General features: G+C 33.9%; 2 protein-coding genes and 1 long non-coding RNA gene across 3 annotated transcripts; all 3 read left to right on the forward strand.

The window, feature by feature from the left end:
• On the forward strand, window positions 1-2912 carry LOC106318321 (dolichyl-diphosphooligosaccharide--protein glycosyltransferase 48 kDa subunit-like). Its single transcript, XM_013756249.1, has 13 exons — window positions 1-374; window positions 461-597; window positions 689-808; window positions 917-970; window positions 1100-1213; window positions 1393-1448; window positions 1531-1572; window positions 1700-1775; window positions 1903-1974; window positions 2089-2214; window positions 2325-2429; window positions 2508-2591; window positions 2685-2912. Exons 1-13 carry the CDS (start codon window positions 101-103, stop codon window positions 2730-2732), a joined length of 1308 nt encoding a protein of 435 aa, XP_013611703.1. The 5' UTR covers window positions 1-100; the 3' UTR covers window positions 2733-2912.
• A 727-nt stretch (window positions 2913-3639) lies between these two features.
• LOC106318322 (UPF0496 protein At5g66675) lies at window positions 3640-5482 on the forward strand. The gene is made up of 2 exons (XM_013756250.1): window positions 3640-5199; window positions 5304-5482. Exons 1-2 carry the CDS (start codon window positions 3983-3985, stop codon window positions 5323-5325), a joined length of 1239 nt encoding a protein of 412 aa, XP_013611704.1. The 5' UTR covers window positions 3640-3982; the 3' UTR covers window positions 5326-5482.
• Window positions 5483-7420: 1938 nt separating this feature from the next.
• Window positions 7421-8168, forward strand: LOC106317039. Its single transcript, XR_001265040.1, has 2 exons — window positions 7421-7814; window positions 7969-8168. It is a non-coding gene; the product is annotated as an uncharacterized LOC106317039 (long non-coding RNA).
• Window positions 8169-13006: the final 4838 nt, after the last annotated feature.

Here is a 13006-nt window from a genome sequence, read left to right on the forward strand (position 1 = left end):
TTCTACGATCGTCGTTGGTCTGCTTCTTCTTCTTCTTCTTCTTCTTCTCTCAAGTGGGTCACTCACTCTATACCCGTGAAAAAAACCCTAGGAGGCAAACATGATGAACCTCTCGAGATCCGTCGCGTTGATATCCTTATTCCTTCTTCCGCTGCTTAGCTTCTCCTTCTCCGTCGATAATCCGACGGATCGGCGTGTTCTCGTTCTTCTCGACGATTTATCACTCAAATCCTCTCACTCCATCTTCTTCAGCACTCTCAAATCCCGTGGATTCGATCTCGATTTCAAATTAGCAGATGACTCGAAGCTCGCGCTTCAACGATACGGCCAGTACTTGTACGACGGGCTCATCATCTTCGCCCCGTCCACAGAGCGTAAGATCTTCAATCTCTGATCGCTAGTTTTGTGTATATATGGGAATCGATCTGGACATTTTGTTCTCTCATTTGCTTGTGTATAGGATTTGGAGGAGCCTTGGATTCGAAATCCATAGCTGATTTCGTTGATTCGGGTCGTGACTTGATCTTATCGGCGGATACTTCTGCTTCTGATCTGATTCGTGGAATTGCTTTAGAATGCGGTGTTGATTTCGATGAGGTTCGTCTCTCAGTAATTGGAATTATCTTCTTTATTGGAACAAAATGCGATATATGATTTTTGATTTATTTAGCTGTTTGTCTCTCCTTAGGATTCTTCGGCTATGGTTATTGATCATTCGAGCTTCTCCCTCTCTGACGGCGACCACACCTTGATTGCTGCCGATGATTTAGTTAAGTCCGATGTCATTTTAGGAAAAACCAAGATTGAGGTAACTTTCCCTCCTTTCTAGGAGTTATGTATGTGAATAATGCTCATAGTTATCTTGTGTGGATAATATATGAAAATCTTAATTATATGTTTGGTTTCTGGATACTAGGCTCCCGTGCTCTTCAGAGGTGTTGCGCATTCATTGAACCCTACCAACAATCTGGTGAGTCGACTTTCTTTGCATTGAGTTGATGTCGTTAAGTATAATATTAATGTGTTTTTTTATGTAAAGTACTATGCTTTGATGTGAGTATTGACTTTTTCCAGTTCATGCTTCATACTCCGTTGCTAGGTTTTGAAAGTTCTTTCAGCTTCTCCATCAGCTTATTCTGCTAACCCGAGCTCGAAGTTGTCGAGTCCTCCCCAGCTCACTGGGTCTGCAATTTCCCTAGTGTCGGTCATGCAGGTTTGTCTCTCTTTCTCTCCTGTGACCAGATACTGTATGTGCACCCTTTTGGGTTATTCGATGTTCCTGTGAAGTCTGAACTATCATGTTCTTTGCTGTACTCAGCTCTACACTTGTGAGAGTTATTTTCATTCAATGCATTTAACTTACAGATTTTGATGTGTATTTTGAAACTGCAGGCCAGGAACAATGCTAGGGTTGTGATCTCTGGCTCTTTGCAGTTGTTTAGCGATAGGTGAGTAGAATTTTAATGGTATATCCCAGCTATTCATGCGTATGGATGTTTCTAATTCAGAGGATCTGTTTGCATGCGGCAGGTTGTTCAGATCTGGTGTCCAGAAAGCTGGGAGTCCGAACAAGTAAGTAGACACACATTTGGTTCACGATCTTAGCTACAAATATTTGAGGAGTTTTGGTTTTTTCAATGATAGATGTCGCATTTTGTTTTGAAATAAAATTAACTGGTCGTATGTAAAACTTCCCCAGATATGAAAAATCTGGCAACGAACAGTTTGCGACTGAACTAAGCAAATGGGTCTTTCATGAAAGAGGCCACCTGAAGGTATGTGCAGATACTTTTCCACTTGTTTTACTCTCTCCTCCAAACCTTTGTAGCTAGAGATTGTTTGTTTAATTAGTCACCGCTTTAACCTTCGTGGGTGCGTTCCTCACCTATCTTTTGTGTCCAGGCTGGTAGTCTGGTACACCACAGGGTTGGAGAAACAGATGAGCCAGCAATATATAGGATAAAGGATGACCTGGTATGGTTTCTACATCTTCTGACTTACCCAAAGCTTCGTGTCCTTAAGTGATATACCCCTGGTAATATAGTGGAAATCTACGGCAAGCTTTTAATGTGGCATTATTTATGGCAGGAATTTTCTGTGGAGATACTAGAGTGGTCAGGGAGGAGCTGGGAACCGTATGTAGCTGATGATCTGCAGGTTCAGTTTTACATGATGAGCCCATATGTGTTGAAAACCTTGTCAACAGACAAGAAGGTGACTTAATTTCTTAGCTCCAAAACATATATTGTCTATTTTTTAGGATATAAGTTTCTTTCATCTTTAGAATTTAGAACTCAGCCTGCTTGGTGGTGCCTACTTTGCAGGGTATGTTTCATACATCTTTCAAGGTTCCTGATGTGTATGGTGTATTCCAGTTTAAGGTTGAATACGAAAAGCTAGGCTACACTACATTATCTCTTTCAAAGCAGGTGAGTAAACTCTCTTTTTTAGAGTTTTGCTAACTTTCTAGACAAAAGAGTAAAAAAAAGTGCGGACAACATATGCAGATTCCTGTGAGGCCTTACAGACATAATGAGTATGAGAGATTTATTCCAACTGCGTATCCTTATTATGGAGCCTGTTTTACCACTGTAAACCACCCATACTTCCCTCTTCTTCTTTTTTCACACACACAACTGATAAAGGAGCTAACTAACAAATAATCATTTGTGTTTACAATGCAGATGGCTGGTTTCTTTGTCTTCAGCTTCGTCTACCTCTACCATAAGTAGAAAACTCTCTCAAATGGTTCTCGAGTCGCATAAAGTAATCTAGACCTTCATATTTAGACGAGAAAAATACATTTGAATCTTGATACCATTAGTTTTTTTTTGCCAACGAGCTTTAAAACACTTGCAACTTTTTTTTCTTGGGTTCCCCAGATATTTTATGTGAACGTAAGCTTGCACCTTCTTGAACATCCCAAGGTTCTTCGGGAGGTTTTTTGACAAAATGTGGACGCGTGGGTTTTACAAAAATTTAAAAATCATTCCACAAAATCACCAAATAAAGATCGGTAATTGAGGGATTTTGACACTGTTTGCGGGTCTCACCGACACGTGGCGGCACGCGATTAGTTTATTTATTTTTAGAAAACAAAGAAAAAAAAAAAAGGTTAAGGATCCATTGCGATAATCGTACTGTACATCTTAGGCGGTCACTAGTCACCATTTAAAACCATAATGGGACTAGTCTGGTTGTTACTTGTTAGGTATATCATATATGTGTGAATTACATTAAGTTATTTGATTAATACCGAAACATCTGGTTGGTGTGGGAATAAGAAAAATCAACCACTTTTATTAGTATTCAAAAGTAGTAGCTACAATTGTAATACAAAGCAAAGTACTAGAAGGCACCAAAATAAGTGAAAGCCAAGGATGTACATGTAAAGTAAGCAGATATTGTTCATGTGTTTTGAGTAAATAATAGAAACTATTGGGTACATGTGTGAAAAAAGAGAGTAGAATTGTGCATATACGAAAGCATGGGGTGTTAATCTTAAGACTAGTAGTTTAGTAGTGAGAGGAGCATGATTAAAATAGAATAAAGTGTTGGACCTGTGAATATAATAATAATAATAAAAAAATAAAGTGTGGAATCAGTCAATATTGCGACCAATGGGAAAGAAAAAAATCAAAAGAGAAGAAGACAAGTCAAAGAAGAGAGACAGAAGAAGCAACTCAGCTGTTTCTCTCATCTCTTCTTCTTCCATCGCTCTCCTTCACCACTCTCGCTCTCCTCTCTAATTCGCTCGAAAATCTTATCTCTTCCCGGATCCACAGCGACTGTTAGGTTCTTACACTCCTCTCTTTTCTTTCCCCACTTTGAATTCCAGTCTTGTCTGCAATCTCTCTGCTTCCTAAAGTTCTAGGATCAAGTCCACTATTATTAGAGATTCCAGCATTATTTTTGGGAAGCTTTTTCTCGAACCACCGTGGTTCTAGATCCTGTGCTTCCACCTAAAGTCAAAACCCTCTCCATGTTCCTTGGACTATTCTCCAAAACCATGGAAGAAGACAAATCAAACTCCAGCAGCCGGAACAGAACCACCACCACGCCACAACCCCCTCTTCGACAGATCCGAACCGACATGGCTTCCATATACTCATCAGATCTCACTTCCTACAAGTCAGCCTGCAAAGAAGACCCAGATTTACAATCCTTCGACTCCTCCCTTCACAGCCGCACCAACAGAGTCATCAACTCCCTCGCCTCGGGAGCTGAATCCCGCTCCCTCTCCTTCGAAGCCCTCATCGAAGTCTCCGGCTGTCTCCTCGAAATGAACCAAGAAGTCGTCAAATTCATCATCGAAAGCAGAGAAGACGTGTGGGACAACAAAGACTTGACTTCTCTGGTCAACGCTTACTTCGACAGCAGCATCAAGACCCTAGACTTCTGCAATGCCGTCGACCACTGCGTCAAACGAGCCAGGATAGGCCAAATGATCATCCAGTTCGCGGTTAAGCAGTTCGAGATGGAGTCTTCTTCACCCGAGCCTGGTGCTAGCAAGTACGCCAAAACTCTCCAAGAGCTCAACAAGTTCAAAGCTTCAGGCGATCCCTTCGACGGAGACTTCTTCATGCTCTTCGAGTCCGTCTACGAGCAGCAGGTGATGCTTCTTGAGACACTCCACAAGCAAAAGAGGAAGCTCGACAAAAAGCTTAAGAACATTAAACACTGGAAGAAGATATCGAACGTTGTCTTCGTGACCGCGTTCGTATCCGTTTTGATCTTCTCTGTGGTCGCAGCCGCTATAGCCGCGCCGCCGGTCGTGACCGCGGTCGCAGCTGCGTTGGCGGTTCCATTAGGCTCCGTAGGGAAATGGTGTAGTCATCTATGGAAGAAGTACGAAACGGCTGTGAGAAGACAGAAGGATGTTGTTCTGTCGATGAAGGTCGGTGCTCACATCACGATGAGAGACATGGAGAACATCAGGGTTCATGTGGATAAGTTGAAGATCGAGATGGAAGCGATGATGCAGAGAGTTGATTTTGCGATCGAGGAGGGAGAAGAAGAGGTGGCTGTGAGGCTTTCGATGCAGGAGATCAGCAAGAGGTTTGATGTGTTCACGGAGAGGATAGAGGAAGTGGGTGAGAGCGCGGCTAAGTGTAGCAAAGATATCACATTGGCGAGAACTATTGTTTTGAGACATATTCTGAGTTTCCCAACTAGTTCAGACTCAGAGCAAGGAAACTTGTAAGTCTCTCCCCCAATACTTTTCTTTATAAGTGTGTGTGTGTGTGTGTGTGTGTGTGAAGTTTAAATCCTTTTTTTGGCTTACTTATTTTTATTTTGCTCAGGATTGAAGCTATTACATTGTGAGAGAGATAGACTGTATAATTAAACCGGTGGTTTTGGGAAGAGGTTCTGTGGTATGTGACTTGTAATATGTTGTATGTAGCTCTTGTATACATTTTGTATCTTTTAAACACACACAATTGGAAATAATATTCAAAGTCAATATTTTGATGATTACTAATACGGTATTGGAGGTAATATGGATGTGGAAGGAATGTATACTTGCGGAAGGTCTAGGTAGCAACAGAGATCTATGTAAAATATGGATGCTCGTAATATGGATCTGATAATAAGTTATTGTGTGCGTTTGGACTGTTATGTTAGACTTATGTTTTTTATGCAGCATGTGTTCTTTCGAATACAATAAGTTAATGTTATGTACGCGCATCATTTGATAAAGGAATGATGAGAGACACTCTTCTTGGCCTTAGAAACACTAGTCCTAAACTAATACGTTCATAAAATATTTCTTCCCATATCAAATGCAATACGCAATTGAATATGTTAGAATCTTTTCTGCTGCCCCGAAATTGGATTTGTGTTAGCTGGTTTCCAAGGTAATATCAGTTCTAAGCAGTGGCAAATCTAATAAATTAGGTGATTGCATGATCAAATTGCACCGATTGAGAAAGTTAATAATATAGCGATGGAGAATAAATATAAGAGTCGAAGTTGATAAAGTGAGAACTAGGATCTCGTTAATTATAGAGAGTACTATTGAGTTTGGTGAGGAGAGCGAAGAAGAAGACGAAATGACTTACTACGCAAGAAATCAAGAAGAACGTAGATGGGTGTACGGACACAATCGAGGAAGTTGGGTGAAACTGCAACAATACACATTGTTACTCTTAAACATGCATTCCACTAAGTTTTATTCTATAGATGGTGATAACTGCAACAAAATATTAGTATTACGTTAGGATTCGGTCTCTCGTGTCTTCATAATCCAAGTACTGGAATTTTTTTTTTAAATCTTTTTATACAATAAAGCAGAAGTCAATTAACAATTTTGGTTATGACATGTGTCTTTCCCATTTTTAATAATAAATTATTTGTTTTAGAAATTATTTTAGTTGTTTTGAAAAAAAAATCGATGATAAGAAAACCGCTAGGCGATTATACACCCACAAATCACGTCATCTAACCTTTTCACAATTTATTTTAAATTTCTTCTAATCAAGTTTTTTCCACAATTCAAGAAATCATAGTTAAATAACTGCTCCACCGATCAGAAAGCAAAACGTGATTTCAGACACGGTAGAACACGAAGACAAAGAAACTCAAGTGCAAGTATTTTTGTACTTTTATTTTATCAAACAGTGATAACTTTTCATGATTTTGGAGTTTTGTTGAGATTCATTTTTATGTCTGCTTGGCGCAGCATCATTACCAGGTAGGGTGACGAGAAGAATATGTGAATGGATGATCGTTTTCGTCTTACCTTTTATCATTTTTTATTTCAATTCATTTTGCAAAGTTTTATGGCTACGCAAAAATCAAACTTACGTATACGAGTTGTTTGACAGTTATATGCAAACAGAAATTTCAGTGAGATCAAACCAGCACAAGAATCATCTAAAGATTGGCTAACTTGATAAGAAGAAGAAGGAATAGCATCTAAACACCCGGGTTCACAAAAGTTAATGGCGTCACTTGAAAACTCGGTGAGTTGTTGGTTAATCTATATATAATAGCAAACCTGTTTATCTCTAAGTGATGATGTCATCTAATTTTTATAGGAAAAAAAAGTTCATATCCGACGGTTTACTTTGTTTGGAATATCTAATCTAATGGTTAATATTTTGTTTGAGATATGACTATGATGTCATCGATTCAATTGTCGTCTTCAATTCACCAAATCATACCCCCTCAAAGGTGCCGTTTACACAAATTGCAGAACAGTTATCATCTCCTTCAAGAGTCGTTTGTTTTCACACTTATAAATAAATCGAACCATACATGTTTGCAGTTTTATTGTAATTATTCATTATATTAGAGGATCCAAATGAAATCCATTTTGTATGTTGTGAGAAGCTCATTAGCCCATATAGTTAGGGTTTGTTTCCATATAAATAGTCATGCTATGTAATGAAAACCTTAACTTTGGAAAATCAATATTGTTTCACAAATCTTTCTTATCTTGGTGACAAACTCAATCTCTTCCGCTTCTTTACTTTCATTTTCATAAATAATAAAGCTCATTTGAGCTATTTATCTTTTGTGTTAATAAGCTCTTATGAGCAAAACTACTATGGGTTTGAAGCTGCTCACACATTAGAGTTCTTATTCGCTTCTTCTCCCTCTCCGGATTTCTCTTCTCTCTGTTTCCCCAACATCCAAATCCGGTCAAATATTATTTGGTGAACATTCAATTGGTAGATTTGCTGAATCGTTCTTCCGTACATCTTCTCAGGATCCATCCATCGATCTTTCCACCCAGAATCTCTGAATCGTTTTCAACATAATCGTTTGTAAACCATTTGTCTGGTTCAATCTATCCCCAATTCTAAAAGGTTTGTTTTCCATATATGTTCGCCTTATGTCTGATTAGTTTCTGTCTCTTTAATTTTGTTTATCTTCCTCCTTTTTTGGTATATGTATTTGTCTATGCAGAGTCTCTGCAGTATTTGAATGTCTCTGTGATCCCATCTCTTTTTGAAATTTTAGTAATGTGTGGGAGGAGATGAGTGAATTGCATCTTATTTGTTGGCCAACGAATCCGCCTGTAGGTTTCTTTTCCTCTCTTCTCAGATTATTTATTGATTCCAGATTTATTTTGTCTCTGATTTTGGTACCTTCTCCCAGTTTTTGTATTGCAGTCTACTCTATTTTCATTGTTTCGTATTTATTTTCTTAAGTCTGTTTTATTAGTATTTGTTCCGTTACGTTTCGCCAGAAGTACTGATGAGAATCCTGAATAACTTTAGTGTATATAAGTGTTTTAATGGAGAAGTTTGTACTTGAAGAATAAGTGGAAGGATTGCCAACTTTCGATGAGAAATCAATATTTATAATGCTGCAAATCAGTGCATTACAATAAAAGATATATTAATGTGCTTTTGTATTTCATGCATTTATCTGCTTTGAGTTTTGAGTGTATTTAATTTTCTTGCCCTTTGTCCCTCTGTAAAATACAACTACTGAACATATGAAGGTGATAATGCTGTTACACGGATTCAACTCTCATTATTTGGGAATTATCAGTTTGATCGTTTGTTACATGCATGTTGGTTTTGGTATATGGTTAGCTTGTGTAGAACATTGCTATGTGCTATGTCTAGCAGCGAATGTCAGTGGATACAGCCAATCTCAACGCACCTATAGCGATGGTGCTATTGGGTCACGAACAGAACTTCGATCTTATGGATCCATAGCTTGATGAAGATTTGTAATACTGTTATAGGACTGTATACTTTTCTTGTGTTAGTAGCTGTTATCGTGGCATGTGGTTGAATTTAGAAGTCTAAGAGAATTGATAAAATTATGACAATGATGTACATTTATCGTTGTAGAAAAAAGTAGTCATATATCAATAAATTAGTCTAAACTAGCATTTTCATATGAAATTTTGTTTAATAGGCATATAGACATACTTGTGCACAAAAAAAGGCATATAGTTATACCTAATTTTGTAACAAGAAGTTATAAATCAAAAGCAATAAAAACCAGCAATCAGGAGACAGGTTAAGACCATGAACATCTTATTATATAAAGTATTATTACATATGAGATATTCTCTTACCTATTATTAAATAATAAATATATATTGAATAATTAAAAATTGAGTAATTATTACCTATATAATTAAATTAGTGTGATCATATACAAAATATTATTAATCCAAACAAATACTTTTTTCTATTTTATATGGTTTATTATTAAATTTTAATAATATTAACATAGAAATATAATTTATTTTAATATTAAATAATATTTTCTATTCATATTGTTTTTTGATCATCTGTATACCCTATGATATTACACCGGGCAATATACAATTTCAACTATATACGTTCCATAATAGTCGTTTGTGAGATGATTATGTCGTTCGTTAACTTATGTGTATGCCATTACAACAAATTAAGCTCGACATAGGTGAACCTCTATAGTTGTTCCGTCTCAAGCAAGACCAACAACATATGGTAAATAATGTTAATTATATGAAATTGCCTACTAATGCATATAGTACAGTTATTTGACAAAGCTTTGTACAATTTTCATGTGGAAACGTAAGTCCGTTTAAAGATTATTTTTAGTGACGTTGAGAAAGAATATATTTTTTTGTGCTCAGAAAAACTCTTACGAAAATACGAAATATAAAGCCATTTAGTATTGATCTGTATATTATTTTAATAACATACAAACATAGAGAATGATTTTGTTGGATTATATGTCATATAGATACATGTCGACTTATTATAAGTAGAGTTAATTAATTTCTCCAGAGAATTAAAGAATGGTCCAAAATTTGTCCAAATTAATTCTAAAACGCCGCATAAGCATCATAGAGATGTAAAGTGATGACAACTCAGCAAGACTAAAATGTAACTAATACAAAATAAAAGGTTACATCTTTTAAATAATTTTCAAATAATATATATGGAATGTTCACATTTATCTTAGTGAGTTATACAAGCTTTAAGTATTAATTAATTATGTAAAATGTCCCAAACTTATAAAGATATTTGTAGGGTTAATGGAAAATTTCATAGTTATATTATGGATGCATTTATATATGTTATTAGATGGAGATGAAGAGTGAAAAATATATTAAAATAAGCATTATTTTGCGAAACACCTAATTAATTATATTTTTATCTTTCATGTCTCAGTCTTAAAAATCTTTTAAAATTAAATAATTTATACTGGAAACATCTTACTAAGGACAAGGAATCCAGCAAAATAAAATGTTTTCTTAAAGTTTTAGTAACCAAAATTTTAACAGTTATCGTTCATTCACAAACACCATTAAAAACAATATATTTTCGTTTCACTTAGGGATTAGTAATTTTTCATTCTATAATCTATTAATTTTAGCATAAATTCAGAAGTAGTTTATATACTAAAAAATTTCATTTCGGGTATCTTTATTTTTCATTCCAAATACTTTTACATTTTTAAAAAAATTACATTTAAATTTTAGTATCATTCTCCCCCGCGGACCGCGGGGGTTCCCAATCCTAGTGTGTTTAATTGCAAAAATAATATTAATGTATTTAATTTCTATAGTTTTTTTAAATATGTTTTTTAATATGTATGTTTTTTATTTAGTAAAACATCTCAAAATATTCATACTTAATAAAATATTTTATGCCTTTTCAAAATATGTTTTAAAAAAAATCAATCATGATAAATAACACTTAAATACATTTTAAACATATGTTTCCACCATTCATGTACTTAATTTATTTTTATTTTGTACTAGGGGTTGGTTTGAGTAGAAAATCTAAAACTCTTTATATTAAAATGTATGTTAATGTTATAAAACATTTGAAAATTTACTTTATACTGAAATAATAAACATAATCTGTTTTTATTCTAAGGTTATATTATAAATTTAATTAAGTTTTGTTGGTTTGAGTAGAAAATTAAATTAGAAAATTAAGGAAAATGTAATGATTTATATGTTTATATTTATTTTCTATTCAATTTGATATAGTTGAAGAAAATCTAAAGTAAGAATGACTAATATTTTTTTTATTCTAAGAGTATCAGATTTTAATATTATTAGAATAACTAATTTCTCACTATAATAAATTAATACACGCACATGTAAGCTAAATCAATTGAAAATCAAATGTAACATGATAAATTTATAAGAATATATATTTAAAGTAATATATAAAAAATTCAATAATGTCTTAGTATATATTATGTAACAATAAATGTTGTTTTATAATATGTTTGTTTCAGTTTATATTTGATTTTCAATTTATAATGAAATTTTCTTTAATTTTTAGTTTCTTACTAATTATTTTTTGTAAATTATTTTAGAATTTGTTGAACCGTTTTATAGAAAAATATTTGTTTGAAACTTCGATCATGCTATTTGAAAATATTTTTATAGATTAATAGTGTTACAAATTAATAAAGTGTTACATTTTTAGCAGAATTTTACTTGAGTTTCAAATTTATCTTATTAAATAATTTACTTTGAATGAGTTATAATGAATCAAACTGAAATTTAACCAAAATAAAATGTAGCGTAACCATTAATAATCTGGAAATTAAGATGAACCAAACATCGTAAAAATGTTTTTTATCTCGTTGTTTTCATTAACGTGTTTTGTAACATGTTGTGTATGAGTTTTTATTTTGAATTTTCTGGACTTCAAGTTAAAGAAAGGATATCCGAAGTGTATATTTGTTCTGAAATTGGGTTGTATTCTTATGTTGGGGTTATGTTGTGATTTGTGTTAAAAAAAAGGTTATGTTGTGATCCATTTTCATATTCAAACCAGAATTGTATCTTTTTGTATTCACAGAATAATATTATGTTGGTTTCTACACATTGCTCTGTACATTTTGGAGACTACATATCTCTGATCATTTTTCATGATTCTAAGTAAGTATCTAGTTCAAAATAGAGCTTCCTCGTTTTTATTTTCACATGTTCTTTGTTGGCACAACTGAGTACTCATAATTGTTAATATGTATGGAAGGAAAAGTCAGTATAGCAAACATTCTAGAAAAGCAAAGTTTTAAAAGTTTGAAAAAATATGAATCTATAAGTTAATATGTAATATTCATAATATTAACCAAACAAAAGATGGAAAAATGTATAAAATTAAGACTTGTTTATAAAGCTATTAATGCTTGATAGGCCATACTGTTATGCTTATTAGTCTGATTAGTGATTTAGTGATCACTTTTGTTTCACAAGCTGTTTAATACCCATGTTTCTATAAATTTAGTTGTGAAAACTTCTTTTACTTAATTAAAATCTTTTTATTTTTGCATCAGGTATCTTTAAATACATTAAGTAAGCATTTAAAGTGAAAACATGAATATAAGCAAACTTACATAACTTGTAGTCCATGTTCTAAAAATCGGCCGTCTAGCCGTCTAGGCGCTACGCGTCACTCTTCCGCCCCGATTTATGCCAAATCGGTTAAAAAATCGGATATCCGATTTTTTCTGCCTAGACCGCCTAGCCGCATAGGCGGCCGCCTAATCTATTTTTTATTATTTTATTATTTTTATTTTATTTTAAATAATATTTTTATTTGTTTATTTGATCTAAAATTTTATAAATATCATTTATATTCATAATTTTGATGAAAATTACACTATATTAAGTTTATATATTCTATTTGTGTGTTTTATACAATCTTAAACATGAAAATCTATTAATGTTATACACAATTAAAGATTAACATGTTTTATAACATAATAAACCGTTTAAAATTTTCGTCCCGCATAATTTTCGATTAATCCCCGATTTTCTCTTTAGGCGCTAAGCCCAATTCGACCGTCCGAGCAGCGCCTAGCGCGTTCTAAACAGGGCTTGTAGTACGACTTACTTGACAAACTCCGTTTTTATTATATTTGAGGATATTTAATATAAGCACCATTCATAAAATTTTAACTTCTTCCTACGTAAAGTTAGGATATGATTCAAACAATACACACACATAAAAATTAATAAATTGATTAATGTAAGAAATCTAATTTAGATATTTCTTTTTTCTTTTAGCATATGAAA

Source organism: Brassica oleracea, chromosome C9 (assembly GCF_000695525.1).
Source record: "Brassica oleracea var. oleracea cultivar TO1000 chromosome C9, BOL, whole genome shotgun sequence".
NCBI classification, from domain to species: Eukaryota; Viridiplantae; Streptophyta; class Magnoliopsida; order Brassicales; family Brassicaceae; genus Brassica; species Brassica oleracea.